At 43.9% G+C, this 21,941-nt stretch overlaps 1 protein-coding gene across 5 annotated transcripts in view; it reads left to right on the top strand.

The window, feature by feature from the left end:
* LOC140190981 (E3 ubiquitin-protein ligase DTX1-like) overlaps positions 1-21,941 on the top strand; it is a 303,658-nt gene that overhangs the window by 97,954 nt on the left and 183,763 nt on the right. The window contains exon 1 of one of the 5 annotated variants that reach the window (XM_072248003.1): positions 2,166-2,237. The exons of the other annotated variants lie outside the window; for them this stretch is intronic. Coding sequence (XP_072104104.1) covers positions 2,168-2,237 — 70 coding nt within the window. The 5' untranslated portion in view covers positions 2,166-2,167. Of the gene's footprint in view, positions 1-2,165; positions 2,238-21,941 lie in introns of those variants that run through there. 5 annotated transcript variants of the gene reach the window in all.

Below are 21,941 nucleotides of genomic sequence, written 5' to 3'. Positions count from 1 at the left end.
TGTGATTAGGATTGGTGGCGGGGGCGGGGGTGTGATTTCTGGGCTGCGTGGTTCAAAGTGCCAGAAGGGCCTGTTCCACGCTATCTCGATAAATAAATAAATAATGGCATATACCTTTGGAATGTGAATGGAATCTCGAGTCACAGGAAGAATGTACAAACGCCTCCCTGTCATGGTGCACTCATGAAGGACTGGACCCAGGTGCGGAGGATCAGCAGGTTCCCCAAAAAGAGATGGAAACAGGATGTTAAAGGTCGGAATCAGAGCCTCCGATGAGTGACTGAGCAACACCTCGAGGTAATTTATCCTCTCCGACAAAATGTCTCCACTTAAGGATGATTGGGAGTCCTCTTTAAGTAATCACAGACTGCAGGAACCACGTGTCAGCCGCAATTAACTTGACAAGATTAAACCGAGAACACAAGACCGAAACAACTCTAGTTAAGATATTGATTAGTGAGTACAGGTGCTCAGGAAGGCGAGAAGCTCAACTCTCCACAGTAAGCCGCAGGGCTCACGACGCTTACAGGCAGCTGTGGGAATTGAACCCTGATCTGTGATTGATGGTGCTGTATGGCGATGCTGTAAGGGATACACTACTGTGGAAGGGAGCTGAGACCTGATGAGTTGGTGGCAGTATTGCAAGAAATGCGCCAGGCCCCAGTGGACCGTTACTGTCCCAGCAAGTGCATAGTGGAGATAGACTGGCACACCAGCAACAGATGTGGTGCTAGCTCTGGTCTCAGCAGGACAGGAACCCATAGACTGTGGGCTATATCAATCTGTGCAGAAATGATTGGCTGCACCCCACCCCCAGTGCTCCACTATCCCAGACTGTTATTGATCAACTGTTGGTCACTGGGAATATTATCAATGAGTACTTGATGGTCAGCATAGGCTAGATGGGCCGAAGGGTGTGTTTCTGTGCTGGATGGCTCTATGGCTTCTTCGGGTAATGTGGATTCTTGCCCAAACATGCATTCCTAAAGTGTCGTCCGCAAATGGCCTTGCGTTCATCGCCAGTAAAACTGCTGCATAAACGGCTGTTGTATCGCGTTACCAGCTGATTACCCACCTGGCCTTGTGATATCGTCGCAGACTTGTTCCATTCAGCAAGCTGAGTCTCGAGAGTCGCTGCGTCTGCCAAAGCGGTGTCACCTCTGCCAGTCCCATGCATTGGTGAAAGGGAGCAGGCAGCCTGGCACCTCCCTCATGACCATCAACCTCCCCCCCTGCACAATAGGATAGTTTCACAATCGTGATACATCAGCCATTCCACATTCCCATTCATACGCAATTAATTGAAAAAACGGTTTCACTAAAGCGGAACACCACTAATATTTTCAGACGATCATTTGATGTACATAGAACATCTAAGAGCACAGGAACAAGCCCTTCAATGCTGTACCCAGCTCATTTACACTCGAAATGAAATGCCTAATGGGACAAATCCCTTCTGCATGGATGAGGTCTCTGTCCCTCCATTCTCTGCTATTCCATTTGCCTATTTAAGAATCTAGTGTTTCTTGATCTGATTACTGGAGATTCAGTGTCCCACAAACCTGCCACTTTGATCTGGTCCACGCCTTCATTAACCAGGCCCAACCCTTGAATCTTCCAAGCCCTTGCACAAATTTTAAGGTTTATGGTTATGAATATGCTAAGGTAATGGGGTTATTACTCATACTTGGTGTGTGTGTGTGTGTGTGTGTGGTGGGAGCGTGATCTTGTATCGTAGGGAATAAGTGCTCAGCTGTAGGGGTTGCTGTGGGTGTCCAGGCCTCTACTTGCTGAAGTACTAACAACAGTTTTAGCGTTTCATCACTTGAAAACAAATAACAAAGCTTTCAATTAAGGAATAGTATTACTGCAGTCGCGTTGTATGTACACTGATTCTACATGAACTGCCCCATATCCCTTCAGTAATATTTCTAATTGGAGTTAAGCACCTGAAACAAGAAAGATTTCCTAATATTGTTGGATAATAGAACATAGAACATTATAGCACAGTACAGGCCCTTTGGCCTACGATGTTGTGCCAATCTGTTAATCTACTCTTAAAATCAATCTAACCCTTCCATCTCACATGACCCTTCATTTTTCCTTTATCCATGTGCCCAACTAGGAGACTCAAATCTAAGAAGTTCATTGATTGTGTGACCTACACATGCCAGTTTTAAATGACTGCCCCTTTGCCGTCCAACAGGAAGTCTGGTTGATATCCTGCAGCTCGCCTAGTGAGTATTACCGAGTCTGGAGCTTTGAAGCAGTGCTATCTCTTTCCCAACGCACAGCATCTGCCCACTAACGTTGTAACAGTGGCCTGTGGATACTCCTGCTGTTCATGACCCTGTCTCAGGTTGACACCCCTAGGATCAAGATGGTGGGGGATGGGGGCTGAAGATTGTGCTGGATGCTGAAGTCCACAAGTGGACACCATTAGAGTGGAGGAGCTGATGCACTGGTGTGTGTCCTTGTTCATGATGCTCTTTTCCAATGAGGAAAACCTATGTATTCTGGTCGTTATAGAAATGATCGCTATCAACATCTCCGACTCAGAATTAGGTGTAATATCACTGACATATGTTGTGAAATTCATTGTTATGTGGCAGCAGTACAATGAAATATATAATAAAAACTGTAAATTCCAATAAGGTATTTATATACTGTGCTGAGCCCTCAAACTCCCAGGCCTCTGGCAGAGGACCTGATATTGAGGGAAAATATATATATCCTTCTTTCTCACCCCTTACGGATGATGTGTATCATCCCATAGGCCTGGGAGCTTGAGGATTCAGTGTAGTATCCTTGCTGTTCCTAGTAGTGCGTTCTTCTGGACTAAGATCTCAGATGTTGTTCCCAGGATTTGGTGGAGCCACTCTTCCAGTCCAGGCGTCACAGCTCCAAGTGCTCCTATCGCCACTGGGATTACTCTGGCTTTAACTTCCACGTCCTTCCTATCAGCTCTTATTTCTCCAGCTTCTCGTATTCTTTCCTCCTGACGTTACTGTCATTCCGGATTGCCACTGTTGCTTTCTTATGTTCCTTGTCCAGTACGTATGTATCTACATACATATATTATATAAAGTTAAATTAAATAATTAATCCAAAAAGAGAGGAAAAAAAGTAGTGAAGTGGGAGTAATGGGCAGCAGATCTTCAAGTGTAAGCCATTTGCCTTCTGTTCCCCTTTAGAGAAACAAGGCCTTTTCTCTTTTGTATGGCTTTCATTTTCCTTCTTGCCACATTAAAAATAGAATTATCTTTTTCTCTTCGCTTCCATGTACCTGATTCCTTGCCTCTGATCCAGCCTGTTCCATAAAGCTACCTGGAATTATTCCAACCGGTTTCACAAACAATGTAAGATTTTTCCCGGGGCCCGTTCTCAATGTATGGAATGTTATCAAAGTACGGTGATTTGTGCATGTCTCCTGCATGAAAGAATGCAGGTGTCTGACATTTGTAAAGGAGAATAATGCAGAAGTGTCAAGGAGAAGGAATTTTGGATGTAAGCCTTGCCCCATTTGGACGCTGTAGGGATGCTACTCTGAGCTGCCTGTGCTGTACTGGGACGTGCCAGTTTCCCAACATTACCTTGGTTTGTGAACCCATTACGTCAATCACATTTGCTCTAGAAAAGTAGCTTCTTCAGGGAATTGTTGGAGATATCTTTGGTTATTTGTGTTCCCAGCAAAAGGCCCATTCTTCCTCCTCCGTGTTAATACTTGGGATGTGAACCCTCACAGCTGCCCATGCTGTAATGGTACCGAGCTCCAGAAGGCGTTTCACTCATATACAGTACTTCAACCAGATTTGAACCCGAGCCCAACCCACCCAGTGGGAGACTGAAGGGACTAAGTGATACCTCCTAGTATCTCCTAGAAAGTGACATGGAGTCATGGTTGTACACAGAGCGCAGTGTATAATGGGATAATCTTCATGCAGAGTACTGTTTGTATGATGGCTGCGTGTGTGCACCATGCTTGGTGTATGCTGCATACGTACGTGGTGTTAATTGTGCCCACAGTGATCCTACATCACAGTCATAGTCATACTTTATTGATCCCGGGGGAAATTGGTTTTCGTTACAGTTGCACCATAAGTAATTAGATAGTAATAAAACCATAAATAATTAAATAGTAATATGTAAATTATGCCAGGAAACAAGTCCAGGACCAGCCTATTGGTTCAGGGTGTCTGACCCTCCAAGGGAGGAGTTGTAAAGTTTGATGGCCACAGGCAGGAATAACTTCCTATGACGCTCTGTGTTGCATCTCGGTGGAATGAGTCTCTGGCTGAATGTACTCCTGTGCCCAAACAGTACGTTATGTAGTGGATGGGAGACATTGTCCAAGATGGCATGCAACTTAGACAGCATCCTCTTTTCCGACACCACCGTCAGAGAGTCCAGTTCTATCCCCACAACATCACTGGCCTTACGAATGAGTTTGTTGATTCTGTTGGTGTCTGCTACCCTCAGCCTGCTGCCCCAGCATACAACAGCAAACATGATCGCACTGGCCACCACAGACTCGTAGAACATCCTCAGCATCATCCGGCAGATGTTAAAGGACCTCAGTCTCCTCAGGAAATAGAGACAGCTCTGATTACCTTCTTGTAGACAGCCTCAGTGTTCTTTGACCAGTCCAGTTTATTGTCAATTCGTATCCCTAGGTATTTGTAATCCTCCACCATGTCCACACCAACCCCCTGGATGGAAACAGGGGTCACCGGTACCTTAGCTCTCCACAGGTCTACCACCAGCTCCTTAGTCTTTTTCACATTAAGCTGCAATTAAGCATTCACATTAAGGCCACTTTAAAAGATTTGCAACCCACGACCGTGTGGCTAGGCACAGCTCAAATGGCATCTATAAGTTTGCAACAGCGGCTGTTGGCAGAATTTCAGATGGTGACGAGAGGCCGTACAGGAGCAAAATACATCAGCTCGATCAGTGTTGGAAACAGACACCAGCTCATAGAAGGATCAGAAGTGGAAAAAGTGGGCAATTTCAAGTTCCTGGGTCCCAACATCTCCCAGGATCTAACCTGGGCCCAGCATATTGATGTAGCTACAAAGATTGCATGACACTGGCTATATTTCATGAGAAGTTTGAGGAGATTTGATATGTAACCAACATTTGCAAATTTCTACAGATGTACCCCATGGAGAGCATTCTAACTGGCTACATAACTGTCTGGACTGGGGAAGGGAGGGGGCACTGCCTAGGATCGAAATAAAGCTGCAGAGAGTTGTAAACTTAGTCACATCCATTATGGGCATTAGCCTCTGTAGTATCCAGGACATCTCCAAACAGAAGGTGTCTAAGGACCTCTATCACCCAAGTCATGCCTTGTTCTCATTGCTACCATCAGGGATGAGGTACAGAAGCCTGAAGGCACACACTCAATGACTCAGGAGCAGCTTCATTCCCTCTGCCATTCGACGATTGTGTGTGTGTGTGTGTGTGTGTGTGTGTGTGTGTGTGTGTGTGTGTGTGTGTGTGTGTGTGTGTGTGTGTGTCTACATATATTTACTGTAATTCACAGGCTTTTTTTTATCATGTATTGCATTGTACTGCTGTCGCAAAGACAAATTTCACAACAGATGCCGGTGATATTAAATTTGATTCTGTATTGTTTTAACAGTCACATCTCATTTCCTGAGTCATTGATGGTGGGTTTGGGGGGGATTATTCTGTTCTGCAGCCACTGATTTGGGCCTCGTTCTAAGAGCTGACTGCACCGTGTCGTATGTGGTGGGATGAGTGAGGCTGCTCCAATCATTCTGTCCCTCTGCAGCCAGCTGGATGGACATTTTGAAACACATAGAGGATTGAGCTGTGTGTGGCTCACACTAGCAGCGAAAAACTGTCTTGCATCGATCTTGCGAGACTTGTGTACCCCTTTTAGTGACATCGAGACTTAGGCTGTGAGATATTGAAACATTTGACAGAGGAAGGGACCAGTAGATGCATTTAACTCCCTCTTCCATCACCCCGATCTCTCTCCAGTTGACGTGTTCTTTTGCCCATTCCCCATTCTCGGCAGTTCACAATTTCTACTTTTCTACCAGCTCTGTCGAAAGGTTACCAGTTTGAAATGATAGTTCAGATTTTCTCTCCTTGCCATACCTGCTGCCTGAGCTGTTCTGCACATGCGGCATTTGCGGTATTTTGTATTAATTATCCTGATTGAATGGGTCCCATTTAAAGCAGAACGTTGTGCATGACCTGATTGCGACGGAGAAAACAGAATCCAATGCCACTGACACCAGAAAAGGATTTTTATTAAGATGGTATACAACCGGGTAATGTAACTTTGGCAGATCTGTGGTATTATTTAAAGATTAAAGATTACCTCTATTTCTCACATATGCATCAAAACGTACAGTGAGATTCGTCATTTGCAATGAGCAACATAGTCCAAGGATGTGCAAGTGTCGTCACGCATCTCACACCAACGTTGCACGTCGCAGCTTGCACATCTCTCCATCATGGGCACAGGCGTTCCCAGCATCAGGAAGTCTTTCAGGAGCAATACCTCAAAAAGGCGGCGTGTACCATTAAGGACCCCTGTCACCCAGGACCTGCCTTATTCTCATTGCTGCCATCAGGGAGGAGGTACAGGAGCCTGAAGGGGCACGCACTCTTTTATATACACACACACACACACACACACACACACACACACACACACACACACACACACACACACACACACACACACACACACACACGGTGATTGATAAGTTCGTGGCCTAAGGTAGAAGGCGTCAATTTTAGAAAACCTAGCACATTTATTTTTCAACATAGGCCCCTCCTACATTTACACACTTAGTCCAGTGGTCGTGGAGCATACGAATCCCTTCTTTGTAGAAGTGGTCCACAGCAGGGATGATTGATAAGTTCATGGCCTAAGGTAAAGGAGATGAGTTACACAGCTCTCGTTACATGCACGTGCAGTTCAACTCTTTGAGTGAAAATGCAGAAAGTTTGAAGTTAATAACTCATTTCCTTCTACCTTAGGCCATGAACTTAATCACGAGTGTGAGTGTGTGTGTGTCTATAGATATGTATGTATGTGTGTATATGTATGTATGCAATTGTAATTTACAGTTTTTATAATTAAATGTACTGCTGCCACATAACAACAAATTTCACAACATATGCCGGTGATATTAAACCTAATTCCAATTCTGGAAATTGTGAGAAAGATGGACCACTCAGAGGTAACCAACACAGTCATGGGGAGAACAGCAGCAGATCGCTTGCGCTGTAAAACCTTATGCTAACCACCGCCTGAGTTATCGCTTCTACAGTTTGGCAATAGCCTCCTCCTGTAGGTGAGCTGAGAGTGTGGATCGATCAGTGTTAAAGACTCAAGTGTATCTCTCAGTTCCGTTCCTATTTACCAGGCACCATTAGTTGACACCTGGGAGCAGATTCGTCCTCTGCCATGCCCAGTAAGTTCAAAGTAACAGTTTTTCAGTCATGTAAGTTGTTTATTTTGTAAGCTGTGGTGAAAAGATAGTTGTTTTGAGATACTTGTAAAGGAAATTCTGAAGAAGTTCAATTTATTTGGGTTAGAGTTGGGGGGCATATTCATTACATTGCCTTTCTCTTATCTCCCATCATTAACACAACATAGCCGGCCGGTGGCGTAGCGGCATCTGCATTGGACTTCACGGGGAATGGTCCTGGGTTCGAATCTAGCTGGTAGCTCCCTGCACCCTTTCCATCCATGCTGGGTTAAGCATCGAGCTGGCAACTCGGCCTCGTAAAAAAACAGACGGAAATGCTAAAGAAACGGTCAGGTTGCTGCCCGATGCACCGCCAGGCGCGGAGAGGAACAAGCAACCATTAACACAACGTGGATTTGACAATTTCCACTTTTCTTCGCTGCTGGAAGCCTCATACTTGGGTTACCCCCAAGGTGGAGCAATACAGACAACATGCTGGAGGAACTCAGCAAGTCGGGTAGCAGGTCTGGTGGGGAATTAATAGTCGATGTTTCAAAATGTGTCGCTTCATCAGCTTTTTGTGTGTTTTGCTCAATATTTCCAGGACCTGCAGAACCTGGTGTTAATGAGTTATCCCTCAAGGTTGAGATCACTTGTTTTCACTCTAATTTCCGGTTGGGATTCTCTATAAGGGCGCAGATATTCAAGTCCCTGAACTTCATACTGTGGAGTAGGCGTGGTTTCTTTTAACATGAGGTAGCCATTGTGCATCAACTATGACATGGACTTCATAGGACAGAGTGTGTAGGGGAGTGTAGTAGGTGAGGGGGGTCAGGGAGTTAATGGGAATGTGGGGGGAATAAAATGGGTTTGGAGCAAGATTTTGACCCAGTGGCAATGAGGACCAAGATGACCGGAGAGCATCCATAGAGAAGTGTAAACCGTCGACGTTTCGGGGCTGAGACCCTTCTTTAGGTCCTGAAGAAGCGCCTTGGCCCAAAACTTCGACTGTTTACCCTTTTCCATCGATGCGACTTGACCAAGTTGCTGCAGCAATGTGTGTGTGTGTGTGTGTGTGTGTGTGTGTGTGTGTGTGTGTGTGTGTTGCTTTGGATTTCCAGCATATTTGTTTCAAAGTACCCAACTGAACGAGCCCATATTCAGTACCAGTAGACAAGCATCTGTTACAAACAGCAGAAAATCTGCAGATGCTGAAATCCAAGCAACACACACAAAATGCTGGAGGAACTCAGCAGGCCAGGTAGCATCTATGGAAAAGAGTAAACAGCCGACTTTTTGAGCCGAGACCCTTCATCAGAGCATCTGTTATATCAGATTCACAACCTGGGGTCCAAGAACCCCTTGCTTTAATGCTCTTGATTCATGGCATAAAAAAGCTGGGAACCCCTGTATTGTATTAACTACCTTATTCTCACAGCTTCAATGACATAGGTTCAACCCTGAGCTTCATTACTGTCTGTGTGGAGTTTGCAGGTTCTCCGTGTGATTGCACAAGTTTCCCTCGGGAGTTCTAGTTTGCTCCCATGCCTGGATTGGTTTTGCAATTTAACTGGCCAGTGTGAATTGCCCCTAGTGTGTAGGGGAGTGTAGTAGGTGAGGGGGGGTAGGGGGTTAATGGGAATGTGGGGGAAATAAAATGGGTTTGGATAAATGGGTATTTTATGGTTAGCACCGACTTGATAGGCCGAAGAGCTTGTTACCAAAGGATGAATGAGGCAGAGGTGTCAGTTGAATATTGTCCTAATTGGAGATTGGAGTTTAACCCCCATACAGTTGATCTTTTTTCCTCTTGCTTTTATATATAATCTTGTTTTCATGGTGGGATAAGCTTTGCGCATTGTCACGAGGACAGAAGCCTGCTTGGGCAAATCAGGTGCCCTTTGTTCAACTCGCTAGCTCTCTTTGACAATAATGTCCGGCTTATTTCAGTTCACTTTTGCATGTGCTGTCTGCTCTGCATCCTCTCCTGTTGTCCTTTCCCCTTCATGTGGAGTGGAGAATTAAAGTGACTGAAAATTAGTCTCACTTTTGGACTGAGTGCCTTTGTTCTTTTTCCTACTAATGGGCCATGTGAGTGTCTAATTGATTAGTTTTAGCAGAATAAACCTGAATAGGTGCTTAGACACTGTATTTTCAATGTCCCTGTGTAAACCCGACTCTCCGTGCTGTAGATTGATGCATAGTTATCGACGTTATTAATGTCATCATTCCCATCAATCTGTTAGCAGACTTATAGTATTTCTTATAATCGTAATTGGTAAGCGGAACTGGATTCATTAGTGTTACAGTGTATCAATTGCAACACACACACACACACAATACTGGAGGAATTCTGCAGATCAGGCAACATCCTCATAGAGGGATCAGATGGGGAGAGACTGAGAGGTTTCAAGTTCCTTGGTGCCAAGATCTCTGAGGACCTAACCTGGTCCCAACATACTGATGCAGCTATAAAGAAGGCAAGGCAGCAACTATATTCATCAGGAGTTTGAAGAGATTTGATATGTCAACAAAAACACTCAAAAACTTCTATAGATATACCATGGAAAGCATTCTGACAGGCTGCATCACGGTCTGGTATGAGGTGGGGGGAGGGCTACTGCACAGGACTGAAAGAAGCTGCAAAGGGTCATAAATTTAGTCGGCTCCATCTTGGGTACTAGCCTACAAAGTACCCAGGACATCTTCAAGGAGCGGTGTCTCAGAAAGGCAGCCTCCATTATTAAGGTCCTCCAGCACCCAGGGCATGTCCTTTTCTCACTGTTACCATCAGGTAGAAGTCCTGACGAAGCCCGGCCCGAAACGTCGACTGATCTTTTCCACGGATGCCGCCCGACCTGCTGAGTTCCTCCAGCGTGTTGTGAGTGTACAGAAGGTACTCAGTGATTCAGGAACAGTTTCTTCCCCTCTGCCGTTCAATTCCTAAATGGACATTGAACCCGTCAACATGACCTCACTTTTTAATATGTATTATTTTTGTTTTTGCATGATTTTTAGTCTATATAAATAAATAAATAAAAACTTATTAATTTATTTTTCTTCTATATTATGTATTGAATTGAGGTGCTGCTGCTAAGTTAACAAATTTCAGAACACATGCTGATAATAATTATCCTGATTCTGATCTTCAGAAAAGAGTAAACAGTCAACAGTTTGGGCCAAGACCCTTCTACAGGACTGGAAAGGAAAGGGAAAGAACCACCCCTTTCCTCTATTCCCTACTTAGCCTTTCACCTTCCTATCACTTCCCCTTGGGTCGTCTCCTCCTTCCCTTTCTCCTATTGTCCACTCTCCTCTCCTGTCAGATTCTTTGTTCTCCAGCCCTTCACCTTTCCCACCCACCTGGCTTTATCTAACACCTTCTAGCCAGTCCCCCTTCCTCTCCCCTCACCTTTTCACTCTGGCATCTTCCCCCTTCTTTCCAGTTCTGAAGATGGGTCTCAGCCCAAAACACCTGACTGTTTATTCTTTTCTGTAGACGCTGCCTGACCTGCTGAGTTCCTCCAGCATTTTGTGTGCTTGGCTCTGGATTTCCAGCATCTGCAGATTTTATCTTGTTTATAATCAGGAGATAAATCTGATGGAAGATTTCATGATCCACCAGAAAGCTGGACCGCTTGTTCCACTTGTTCCACCACTTCAAGAATCATGCAGTTAAATCTTATTTATGTTTGTTCAACTTTGGTAGAGCTGGTCCTAATCAGGGATGAAGCTGAGTGAAAATCACTGGCAGTTGTAAAAAGTTGACTTTCTTCTGAAGTTTCCCATGGGAATTTCTTTATAAAACATCTGTGGTATTTTTTCTCACTATAATTACTCATTCTGAACATTAGCAATGATCTGTTTAAATGTCACTTTATTTTGAATCTTTTATATAGAGGTTTTGGTCCAAATCCAGCAATTTCCTGGTCTGAATCAAGTCTTTTGATCCTCATTGATGAAGAACATTGAGGAATCTTCAAAGGCTATTTTCACATTAATCAATTCTGAGCCCTTAGAGCTAATGAGAAAAATAATTTTTAACTTCCAGATGAGAGTGTTGTCTAATATTTCTGAGAATTTTTGGGTTAATACCACCTTGGTTCTACAATGTTTGGAGTGAACTTTGGAAACATTTCCCAAAGTTGGGAATATTTGACCAATGCAGTAGAATAAAACTGGATGGCTCAGTAGCATAGTGGTTAGCACAAAACTACAGGGCCAGCTGCAAGATTGAAATTGGGTTCAAGCTGCAGTCTGTAAGGAGTTTGTACATTCTCCCCATTGTGACTAACCATGAAAGCCAACAGAGAGACGTGTTGCTTGTAATAGAAAAGTATTTGTTCAGCACGCACTAGCTGGCAGCATTTGGAGTTGCTCTGGAGAGTGGCTCCCTGACCCAACATTTCATCACATTTTTGTATGCTAAAGATCAAAGGTAACAGCAGGATAATTCTGTTGTTACAATGCATTCATACTGCTCCCTTTGATTCAAACACCTAGATCTTCAGAGCAACACTTAAGACACCTTAAATTGAATGTTAATCACCACTGTTTGTGTTGGGCACGTGGCCAAGTGGTTAAGGCGTTTGTCTAGTGATCTGAAGGTCGCTAGTTCGAGCCTCAGCTGTGGCAGCGTGTTTGTGTCCTTGAGCAAGGCACTTAACCACATTGCTCTACTGTCTGTGTGAGGAGTGGTGCCCCACACAGACTTCCAATCTGCGCCTTGTAAGGCATGAAAATGCCGAACGCAGGCCTCTCATGGTCTGAGTCGATGTTCCCCCACCACTGTCTCTGAGTTGCATTCATGCATACGCAGACATCTCAGGTCAAGGGGGGGGGTATTTCCGGGTTTGCAATCGACCCCAGCCTGCAGCTCCAAGAACACCATTGTTCTGAGCTGCATTTTAAAATTCAGTGTGCAATCCACATTCAGATCTGAAGACTGGTTGCTGTTGAAATTAATATTTGCTAAATTCCAGGAGCCCAGAATACATCCCAACACTCCCCGAGGTTACGTGGGTTTCCTCCGGATGCTCAGGTTTTTTTCCCACATTCCAAGGATGAACAGTTCAGCTTAGTGAGTTGTGAGCGTTCTGTGTAGGCGCAGGGAGTGTGTTGACACTTGTGGGCTGCCCAACACCAGCCTCGTTGATCTGATTTGATGCAAACAATGCATACCGTTGTACGTTTTTGATGTACTTGTGACAAACAAAGCTAATCTTTATCTTTAAAACACGCTGCAAAGGAAATATCTGCAGATAAAGCTGCTATTGAAAGGAAAGAAACTTTTAATGCCTTGTGTGGCATAAAAGTGCTTGAAATGAAATTTTTCCTTTTGATATTTTTAAAACAAAAAGTCTGCAGTAATAATGTGATGAATTACTGCCTTCATTGGAGTCTCTAGAATTAGCAAGAATGTGTGTCCTGCTGCGTTGCCTTGCATTAGTTTCAGCTGGAGCCCAGGATACAGATCCCGGCACCGGTTCATGCTAGCTTTGCTTTGCAGTACGCCTGAATGGTTCACCTTCTATTTCCTCAGACAGTGATAAGAATAAATTGTTTTGAAATATCTAAGAGCTTTTGCTGAATTCGGCCTTTAGAAAATATTTGCCTTATACAGATATTAGAGCAACAGTAGATGTTATCAACCAGACTGCAAACTTCCTTAGAAATACACTATTTTCGAAATCGGATAAGCCCTCTTGCCAATCGGTATCCAATCAGAGGGATATAGCCACATCTATCACGATATGAAAATATGCATGTGTTTAATTTCCTCAGAAAGTTCAGAGTCCGAATGTGCTATTTCAACAATTAAATAATCTGAATGACCATGTGATACCCTGTCTAGCTGAAAACACCAATTGTATAAGAGCACAGGAGGAGGCAGCACAGGCTGTTCGCCCACAAAGTTCTGCCAAAGTAGTTAAAAGTTAAAGTAATAGTTAAAGTAAAGTCAAAGTTGGTATTTTCTTGTGGGCCTTTTGAGGAAAATAAATACGATAGAATTTATGAAAAACTATATATAAACAAAGACTAACAACCAATATGCAAAAGATAGTTGTACAAATTAAAAATATATCAAGAACATGAATTAATCATCTAACTAAACTAATCCCTACACAACGTCAAAATCCTTCTTTTCTCTGCACATTCGTTTGGGGTGTTGTTAGATACATGGGTTATGACCAAAGGAAAAAAGGTGACTGAGTTGCTAAGCATTTTAATGCAAGGGTGTATATTAAGTGTGTTAAAAGTCAAACTTACAAAAATTAGTGAAAATAGTGAATTCGAAAACTGCCATTATTTACAAAAAGATGTCTACCAGAAAACACAGTAATAGCTGCATACTTTGTCCAGTGTTAACGCTTGGCCGCCCCGATCCCTCTCTCACTGAGAGCGATGAGCACCATTTACTTGGCACCAGAACATCCCATCTTTAATTACCCACAAAGTTAACTTAAGGCAACACATGAATTAGAATATGATGCACCGCACAATGTAGTACAGAAGTATCTACCTTCAATACAGTATACAAACAACATATACACATTTATATATCTCTATACCGGGGTCCCCAACCTTTTTTGCACCGCGGACCGGCCGACTGGGGCGGGGAGGTGGTGTTCAAGTAGGGTTAAACTGACCTCAACATGTCTTTTACAGTTAGGGTTGCCAACTTTCTCACTCCCAAATGAGGGACAAAAGTAGCAGTCAAATCCTGGGACACCTTACACCAGGAAAGACTACCATGATCGTGAAGCCTTGCGCAGGCACCTGTGTGCACATGCGTGACGTGTGCATGTGATGTGTGCATGCGCGTACGTGCTGATTTTTCTCCCCCCACAAATCAGTTTTGCCTTCATCTTCCCGACTACACTGTAGATACATTATTTCTACTTTATATAGGTTATGTATTTATCATATCATTCCTACTTTTACTATAAGTTAGTGTTATTTATTTTCGGTGTTATGTGTTATTTGGTATGATTTGTTAGGTTATTTTTCTGGGTCTGGGAACACTCAAAAATTTTTCCCATATAAATTAATGGTAATTGCTTCTTCGCTTCACGCCATTTTGGCACGAAAGGTTTCATAGGAACGCTGTACCTTAGCGGGGGAAATACGGGACAAGGGCGGTCCCCTATGGGATAAACCGATTTAGCCCAATATACGGGATGTCCTGGCAAATACGGGACAGTTGGCAACCCTATGTTCAAGTTCAACAGTGCGTGACAGAGAATGAGGAAAGGTGCAGCTGACTCATATCGTTTCCTCATGGCCCGGCAGCACATGCTTTGCCGCCCAGTACCGGTCCGTGTCCTGGTGGGTGGGGACCGCTGCCCTATACTAAAGAAATGTATGGCAGGAAAAGCACCATAACGCCAACCCATTAGGACTCATTAGTTGATTGTACTGGGGGAGATATTGAAGTGCACTCACTCAGCGCAACGACAAGACACTCTGTGTGTGTGTGTGTGTGTGTGTGTATAAATACACATATGCAATGAGTGCATATGCGTACCCACAAATATCCCTGGCATTCCAGGCACACGTCAGCATGTGCAAAAAAAATCTTACCTTCACATCTTTGAACTTATTCCCACTCACCTTAAATGCATGCCCTCTGGCATTTGATGTTTGACATGTGTTGAAAAATGAGAGACAGTGATAAACACTAGGTTTATTTAATGTAAACCACACAAATGTATACATTTCTCTGACATTAAATGCACCTATTGAACCTATTGAAGGGTTGTAATCTTGTATACCAGGTTGTGTCACCGTCCAGCTATGTTGTGTCAGCTGATTTGATAGTCCAGATGTTAAAAAAATGTCAAAACACCAGATCAATTCTGTAGCATTTCCCCCCTTTTCAATGTACATCTAGTGGTGACATGAGAGCTTTCTGAAAGTTTTTTTCCCTTTGGAATTCCACGCGTGGAATCGGAGGTGGTGGACTCTGGTGTGGGAGGAGGATCCTTCAGCTCTGTGCTTCAAACTACCTCACTTCACAATCAGTCATAAAAAAAGCAAGGACCGCTGTTTGCATGGAGGTAGTTCAGAATAACATTGATGAAGCACTTCTGTCTTTGTATGAACATGCTGTTCTGTTCATTTCCAGAGCAGCACGTATTTTTAATTCTACAAGGGGTTGATTAAGTGAATTATTGGGAAGGTTGATTGTCACCATCCCTTGCCATTTCCCAGAGCTGCACACTGCTCATCCCTCTGTGCTTTGGTCTTGCCTGACCTGCTGTGCTGCATTAATAATTGCCCCACCTGTATCCTCCCTATTCCCAAGAACTGTTTGTCAGAAATCTTGAAGCAGGTGGACTTGGGTAGAACTGAGGGTCCTTGGGGAGACTGGATTGAGGAGGCGTTTGAGTGTAAGAAAGCCAAATACCGGGAGCTGGTAGAGCAGCACGAGAGACAGGGGTGGAGGGCATGTTGTGAGCCTACGGAAGTGGAGTGTAGAGGCTTTACTGGATGCTTGCTGTGCAGAACTTACCAGAGTTCATGGGGGCTACAAAGAAAAGCGCCATCAGGACCGTCACAGAGGCTGCTGAACGAGATTCCAGATGGCTGTGGATCAAGAGGTGTGAGCCGTTGACCAATCTGCTGGGACACAAACCAGGGCCTGATCAACCCTGGCTGGGTCATCTGGGCAAGAGTGTCTGACGTTGAAAGACCCAAAGCACCCGATGATCCCAGGTCATGTCACTGATGATGTGTCCCAGCACATCCTAGGATATAACTCAGCATCTTCTTCGATCTCTGCTACACCAGTAATCGTCATTCAGCTCTTAGCCGATCTCCAGCTGAGGCTTTCTCTTATAAATTTCCTATAAAAACTTTAATGCTCTGAAATTTCCTGAGTCAACCTTTAACTTAGTATTTCCATAAATCATAGACTGCCCAAAGCTCTGCTGCCTGTACTGGTTTATTGACTGTCCCAATTAGCCCACTAGCTGTCCTCACATCAGCTGCCTGGCTAAAATGCCTCAAAGTCAAAGCTTTGACTTTGCTGGTTTCATAATATTGTTCCCCTCTCCCGTCCCCGTCTCCAGTTAAGTATTCAGCTCTGTTTTCTTGGTTGTTGCCATTCTGCACGGCAACCCTTTGGTCTAACCTTACAACTGTGGTTTTGCGACTGAAACTCCATTTTCTGTATCCTTAAGCTCCTCCAGCTCTCCTCGTCCTTAAAAGTCTTGGTCAATAGAAGCTCAACCTTTGGTGCTCCATTTTCCCCACTGCCACCCCCTTAATCTTTCCTCTTTATCTCTGCACTCATTTCCAACTTTTTAAAATAATATCTGCACATTTTTGTTTATTAACTCCTCTGCTTTTCCTCCTGAATACACAAGCAATCCAATGCAATACTAGAGACATTGAAGCATTAGATAAGTTAGAGACATTAGAGTATTAGAGAGAGTTATTCCTCCTAAATTGCAGTAGGAACTTTCAGATTTCACTGAACCACACTCTCAGATGTGGTTTATACCTGTATTTTTACTGGGTTTCTGTAAATGTGCTCATGAGCAAGGGGGAGAAGATCCTGGAAGCTCGTTGAGAATTAATCTGCCCACAATTTTTCAGTGTGACATTTCTTTTTGCTTCAGCATCCATTGTCCTGACACCAACCGGCCTGCCTCAATGCAAAATGTGTTTCTCCTTACAGAATTTGATAACTACAGCTGGCTAAACTTACAGCACTTGGGAAATGGAGTTGGCAACGTCCACGTTAAATATGAACCATGACATTGAGAAGTGAAGGCATGGGCTTTATAGTGACTTGGCCTATCATTAATCTCCTTCTCGATAATAAACCAACTGAGACGGAGAGCCAAGAGTCACTGAGCAAGTTGGATCATAGACACCAATCTATTCAGACAGTCTCTTTTGCAATAAGCTTTCCCTTGAGAGGGAATTCAAAGTTAAAAGTAAATTTTATTATCGAAGTACCATATACAACCCTGAGATTCATTTTTTTTTCTTGTGGGCATACTCAGCAGATCTATAGAAGAGTAACTATAACAGGATCAATGAAAGATCAGCCTACATGCAGAATGCAAATATAAAGAAACAGCAGTAAATAACAAGAACCTGAGATGCTGAGATAAAGAGTCCTTAAAGTGAGATTATTGGTTGTAGGAACATTTCAGTGATGGGGCAAGTGAGTGTAGTTATCCCCTTTTATTCAGGAGCCTGATGGTTGAGGGGTAGTAACTGTTCTTGAACCTGGTGGTGCAAGTCCTGAGGCTCCTGTACAGCTTTTAGAGGAGAGCATGACCTGGGTGGTGGGGAACTCTGTTGCTGCTTTCTGACGGCAGTGTTTCATGTAGATGTGCTCAATGGTTGGGAGGGCTTTGCGGGTGATGTACTGGGCCGAATCAGTCAGATAGATAATAGTCAGATAGATAGACTGTGTGCTGTGAAATGTGCAGTATTGTGGCAGCAGTGCAGTGCAAAGACATAAAGTTGCTATGAATGACAAAATTATACAAATACTTCAAAATAGAAAGAAGTACAGGGTAGTGTTTATGGGTTCAGGGACCATTCAGAAATCTGATAGCAGAAGGGGAGAAGCTGTTCTTGAATTATAGAGTGTGAGTTTTCAGCCTCGTGTATCACCTCCTCAATGTAGCAGCAGGAAGAGGCATGTCCTAGATGGTGAGGATGCTTGGTGATGAATGTTGCCTTCTTGTGTCACCACTTTTTGAAGATATCCTTGATAGTGGGATGTGTTGTGCCTGTGACGGAGCTGGCTGCACCTCAACTCTCTGCCTCCTCTCGAGATCCAGGTTGGACTATCCGAGATGTCGATGGCAAGGAATTTAGAGCTGCTCACCCCTTTCCATCGTTGACTCCTCAGAGAGGATGGCTGTGGAGTTCCCTTCCTGAAGTCCTTGGTCTTGCTGATGCTGAATGCAATACCACTCAACTTGCTGGACTGGGTTGAAGTAGACTGAGAGCAGCTATTTGCCCTTAGGTCTACTGCTGACAAGTGGAAAGAACTTAAGTTTGGATAATGTATGTCCTATAAAGCAGATTTAGCATGACCTTGAAACTATGAATATTGAACGCTAGATAAAGGGGTACAGAAGCTTATGGCAAACAGAGAACTGAAACCAGGAGTGTAGAAAGTGTACAGGCGTGGGGGTGATACTTAAGGAGATCAGGAAGGCAAAGGGAACATGAAATATCTCTGAAAAGCATAAATGAAAATCTCAAAGTTTTTTTCCCAAGTATATTAAGGTCAAAAGGTAACCGGGGGGAGAGATGGGTCCGTGAGGGACCAAACTGGCAAACTTTATGTGAAAGCAGAAGTCATAGTGTTAAGATGAATAATGCTCATATGCATTCACCGTGGAATGGGTCACTGTAAGTGGAGACACAAGAGACTCTGTCGGTGCTGGAAATCCAGAACAATACACACAAAATGCTGGAGGAACTCAGCAGGAGTAACTGTCGACTTTCCAGGTTGAGACCCTTCATCAGGAGTGAATTCCACCTCATAGGACAAAAGTAGTCCTGATGAAGGGTGTTGATCTGAAACATCGACTGTTTTTCCCTCTCCATTCCTCTTCGATAATTTTGTGTGTGTTGTAATTGGAGAATTCGGGGGGAGGGGGGTGGGATTATGATATTAACATTAATGACGAAGTAGTTCTCTTAGCAGGGTTGTAGGTGGATAAATCCCTAAGACCTGATGAGATGGACCCCAGTCTTTTGGGGAGACAAGACACTTATAAATCTTCGTTGGCCCACTGGTGACAGGAGGTGCCAAATGACAGGATAGAAAAATTTGGTATTTTTTAATGCAGATAGGGTAGCATGAGTGACCATGTAATTACAAGCCTGTGAGCCTGGTGTTAATGGTTAAATCAAATCAAGTTTAATGATCATTCAAGCCCATACATAGATACAGATAAATTAGACAGTATTCCTCTGCGGCCAAGGTGCAAAGCACTCAAAATAGCAAGCAAACATTCAAAATAGCGAGTAACATAATTCAAAATAGTAAAGAAACATATTCACTCAGAAAAAACATTTGTATAGTCCAAGACCCTGAGCGACAATGTCTGGCACTCGATGGTACAGCCTCTCGGCAGTGTACAGACACACGCAATTCAGCCTGCAATTCCACCATTCAAACCTGGGAGACCAGTACCGCCTAGAGAGGCCAGTGAGGATGCCATGTCTGTAATGTTTCTGCATCTCAGAGGAGTTACTGGAAATGATAGTGAAGGAAAATAATTAATCAACACTTGCAAAGGCACGAATTAATCAAAGATAGCATATGCATCAACATGATTGCAGACTGATATAAATGCAATGCTTTGAACGGTGTGTGCATGATGCTTTTAGAGCCTTTGTAAAACCTGTCCTGCCATGTAGCATCCACCCTGCCTAAACATGCCCAGGCAAGCCTGGACAAGATAGAAAATTTTTCAGCTTACATTGTGGGCAACATTTTAATTGACTGGAATTCTGAATTGAAATAACAAATATGTGTGATGTCGAAAAGAATGGTGTGTGATAGGGAAATTTCATGGTGATTTTGTGATCAGCAACTCAAATTCCAAAAGATACACCCAAAAGTACTCAGGAAGCAAAATATTTGTTGTCCAATGTAATTGGCGTGATTTTGTTAGAAGGGTATCCTGTCTGACCAATTGGAAATTTTTGAAGCACCAAAATGAGGACAACGTCATTGTGTAGTCTATTTGGACTCCAGTAAGGCGTTGACAAGGCTCCATGTGGGAAATTAGTCCCAAACATTAGAGCTCGTGAAATTGTAAACAAGTCGACAAGTTAGATCTGAAGTTGGTTTGGTGATGGTTGAGAGTTGGACAGTTGCTTTTCATCAGTAGGTTTGCAGATGTTACTGAAGTTGTTAGTGATGTTGACAGTGAGGATGGAAGACTGGGCTAGGATATGAATGTCGCTGGGCAGAGCCATGGCAGATGGAATTTAATCCTGGTAAGTGTCAAGTGATGCACTTTGCAAGGACAAATAAGGATAGGACTTACACGATGAATGGTAGGGTTCTAGTTCAAAGTTTGAAGTAAATTTATTATTAAATACATATGTACATGTCACCATACACCACCCTGAGATTTTTGTGGGCACTCCCAGTAGATACAAAGAAACACCATAGAATCAATGAAAAACCATGCACAGCGTGGATAATCAACCCATGTGCAAAATTTAGCAAACTGTCCGAATACAAAAATAATAATAAATATGGAAAACCTGAGAGGAAGAGGAGTCCTTGAAAGTGAGTCCATAGTTTGTGGGAATGGTTCAGTGTTGGGGTGAGTGATGTTATCCCCTCTGGTTCAAGAGTCTGGTGGTTGAGGGGTAATGACTGTTCCTGAACCTGGTGGTGTGAGTCCTGCACCAATGGCCAGATGGTGAGGGTCCAGTATCTGAGGAATGCAGGAACCTAGATATCCAAGTCCGAATATCCTGCAAGGTGGCAGGCCACACAAGTAGGTAACGAGTTGATAAGGTGTGTGGGGCATAAACCTTCAGTAACCAGGTAAGAGCAGGTATGTTACGACAGAGGGTTAGGCCACCGCTGGAGCGTTGTGTGGAATTCTGCTTACTGAATTGTAGGGAGGGTGCAGTCAGATGTTCCCTGGGATGAAATGAGGAGTTATGAAGAAACCTCAGGCTGGAATAGAGGAGGTTGACTGAGGTAGACAAAATTAGGAATGGCGTGGCTAATGGGTGGTGGGGTAGAGATACATATCTACCAAAGGAGGTGTAAGGCACTCCTTCCCTCCACTAGCTTGTGGGTCACCCTTGGGCAGGGTGTATCACCTGCTTAGCCACTCCCCCCCTCCCCCCAGTGAGCAGAGTCACATGAAGCCACGGGGGCAGGGGGTGGACGGCCGGTCCGTATCACAAGTCCTGGTTATGTGACCATTGACGCCAGGCAGACAATCTCTGAAGAGTATTGATAATAGCTTGTAAAAACACTACACAGAAGAAGGCAATGGCAAACTACTTCTGTAGAAAATTTGCCAAGGACAATTATGGTCAATAGACCAAGATTGCCTGCGTGATATGACATGGCACATAATGACGGCATAGAGAGTGAATCTTTTCCCAGAACAGAGGTATCAAATACTAGTGGATATAGATTCAGGAAAAAGAGGAAGAGGTTTAGAGGAATCAGAGGAAGAATGCTTTCACACAGAGGGTGGTTGGAATCTGGAGTGCACTACCTGAGTACCTGGTATGGAAATAGCAGAATGGAACCTCCGACAAAATGAAGTGAATTCAGCCCAGTACGTCATGGGTAACGTCCTCCCAACCATTGAGCACATCTACGTGACACACTGTTGTAGGAAAGCAGCATCCATCATCAGAGATCCTCACCATCCAGGTCATGCTCTCTACTCGTTGCTGCCATCAGGAAGAAGGTACAAAAGCTGCAGGACTCGCACCACCAGGTTCAGGAAC

The sequence above is a fragment of the Mobula birostris genome, chromosome 31 (assembly GCF_030028105.1).
Source record: "Mobula birostris isolate sMobBir1 chromosome 31, sMobBir1.hap1, whole genome shotgun sequence".
Classification (NCBI taxonomy): domain Eukaryota; kingdom Metazoa; phylum Chordata; class Chondrichthyes; order Myliobatiformes; family Myliobatidae; genus Mobula; species Mobula birostris.
The sequence above is the reverse complement of the archived record's forward strand: the minus strand, read 5'-3'. Positions and strand labels throughout refer to the sequence as shown.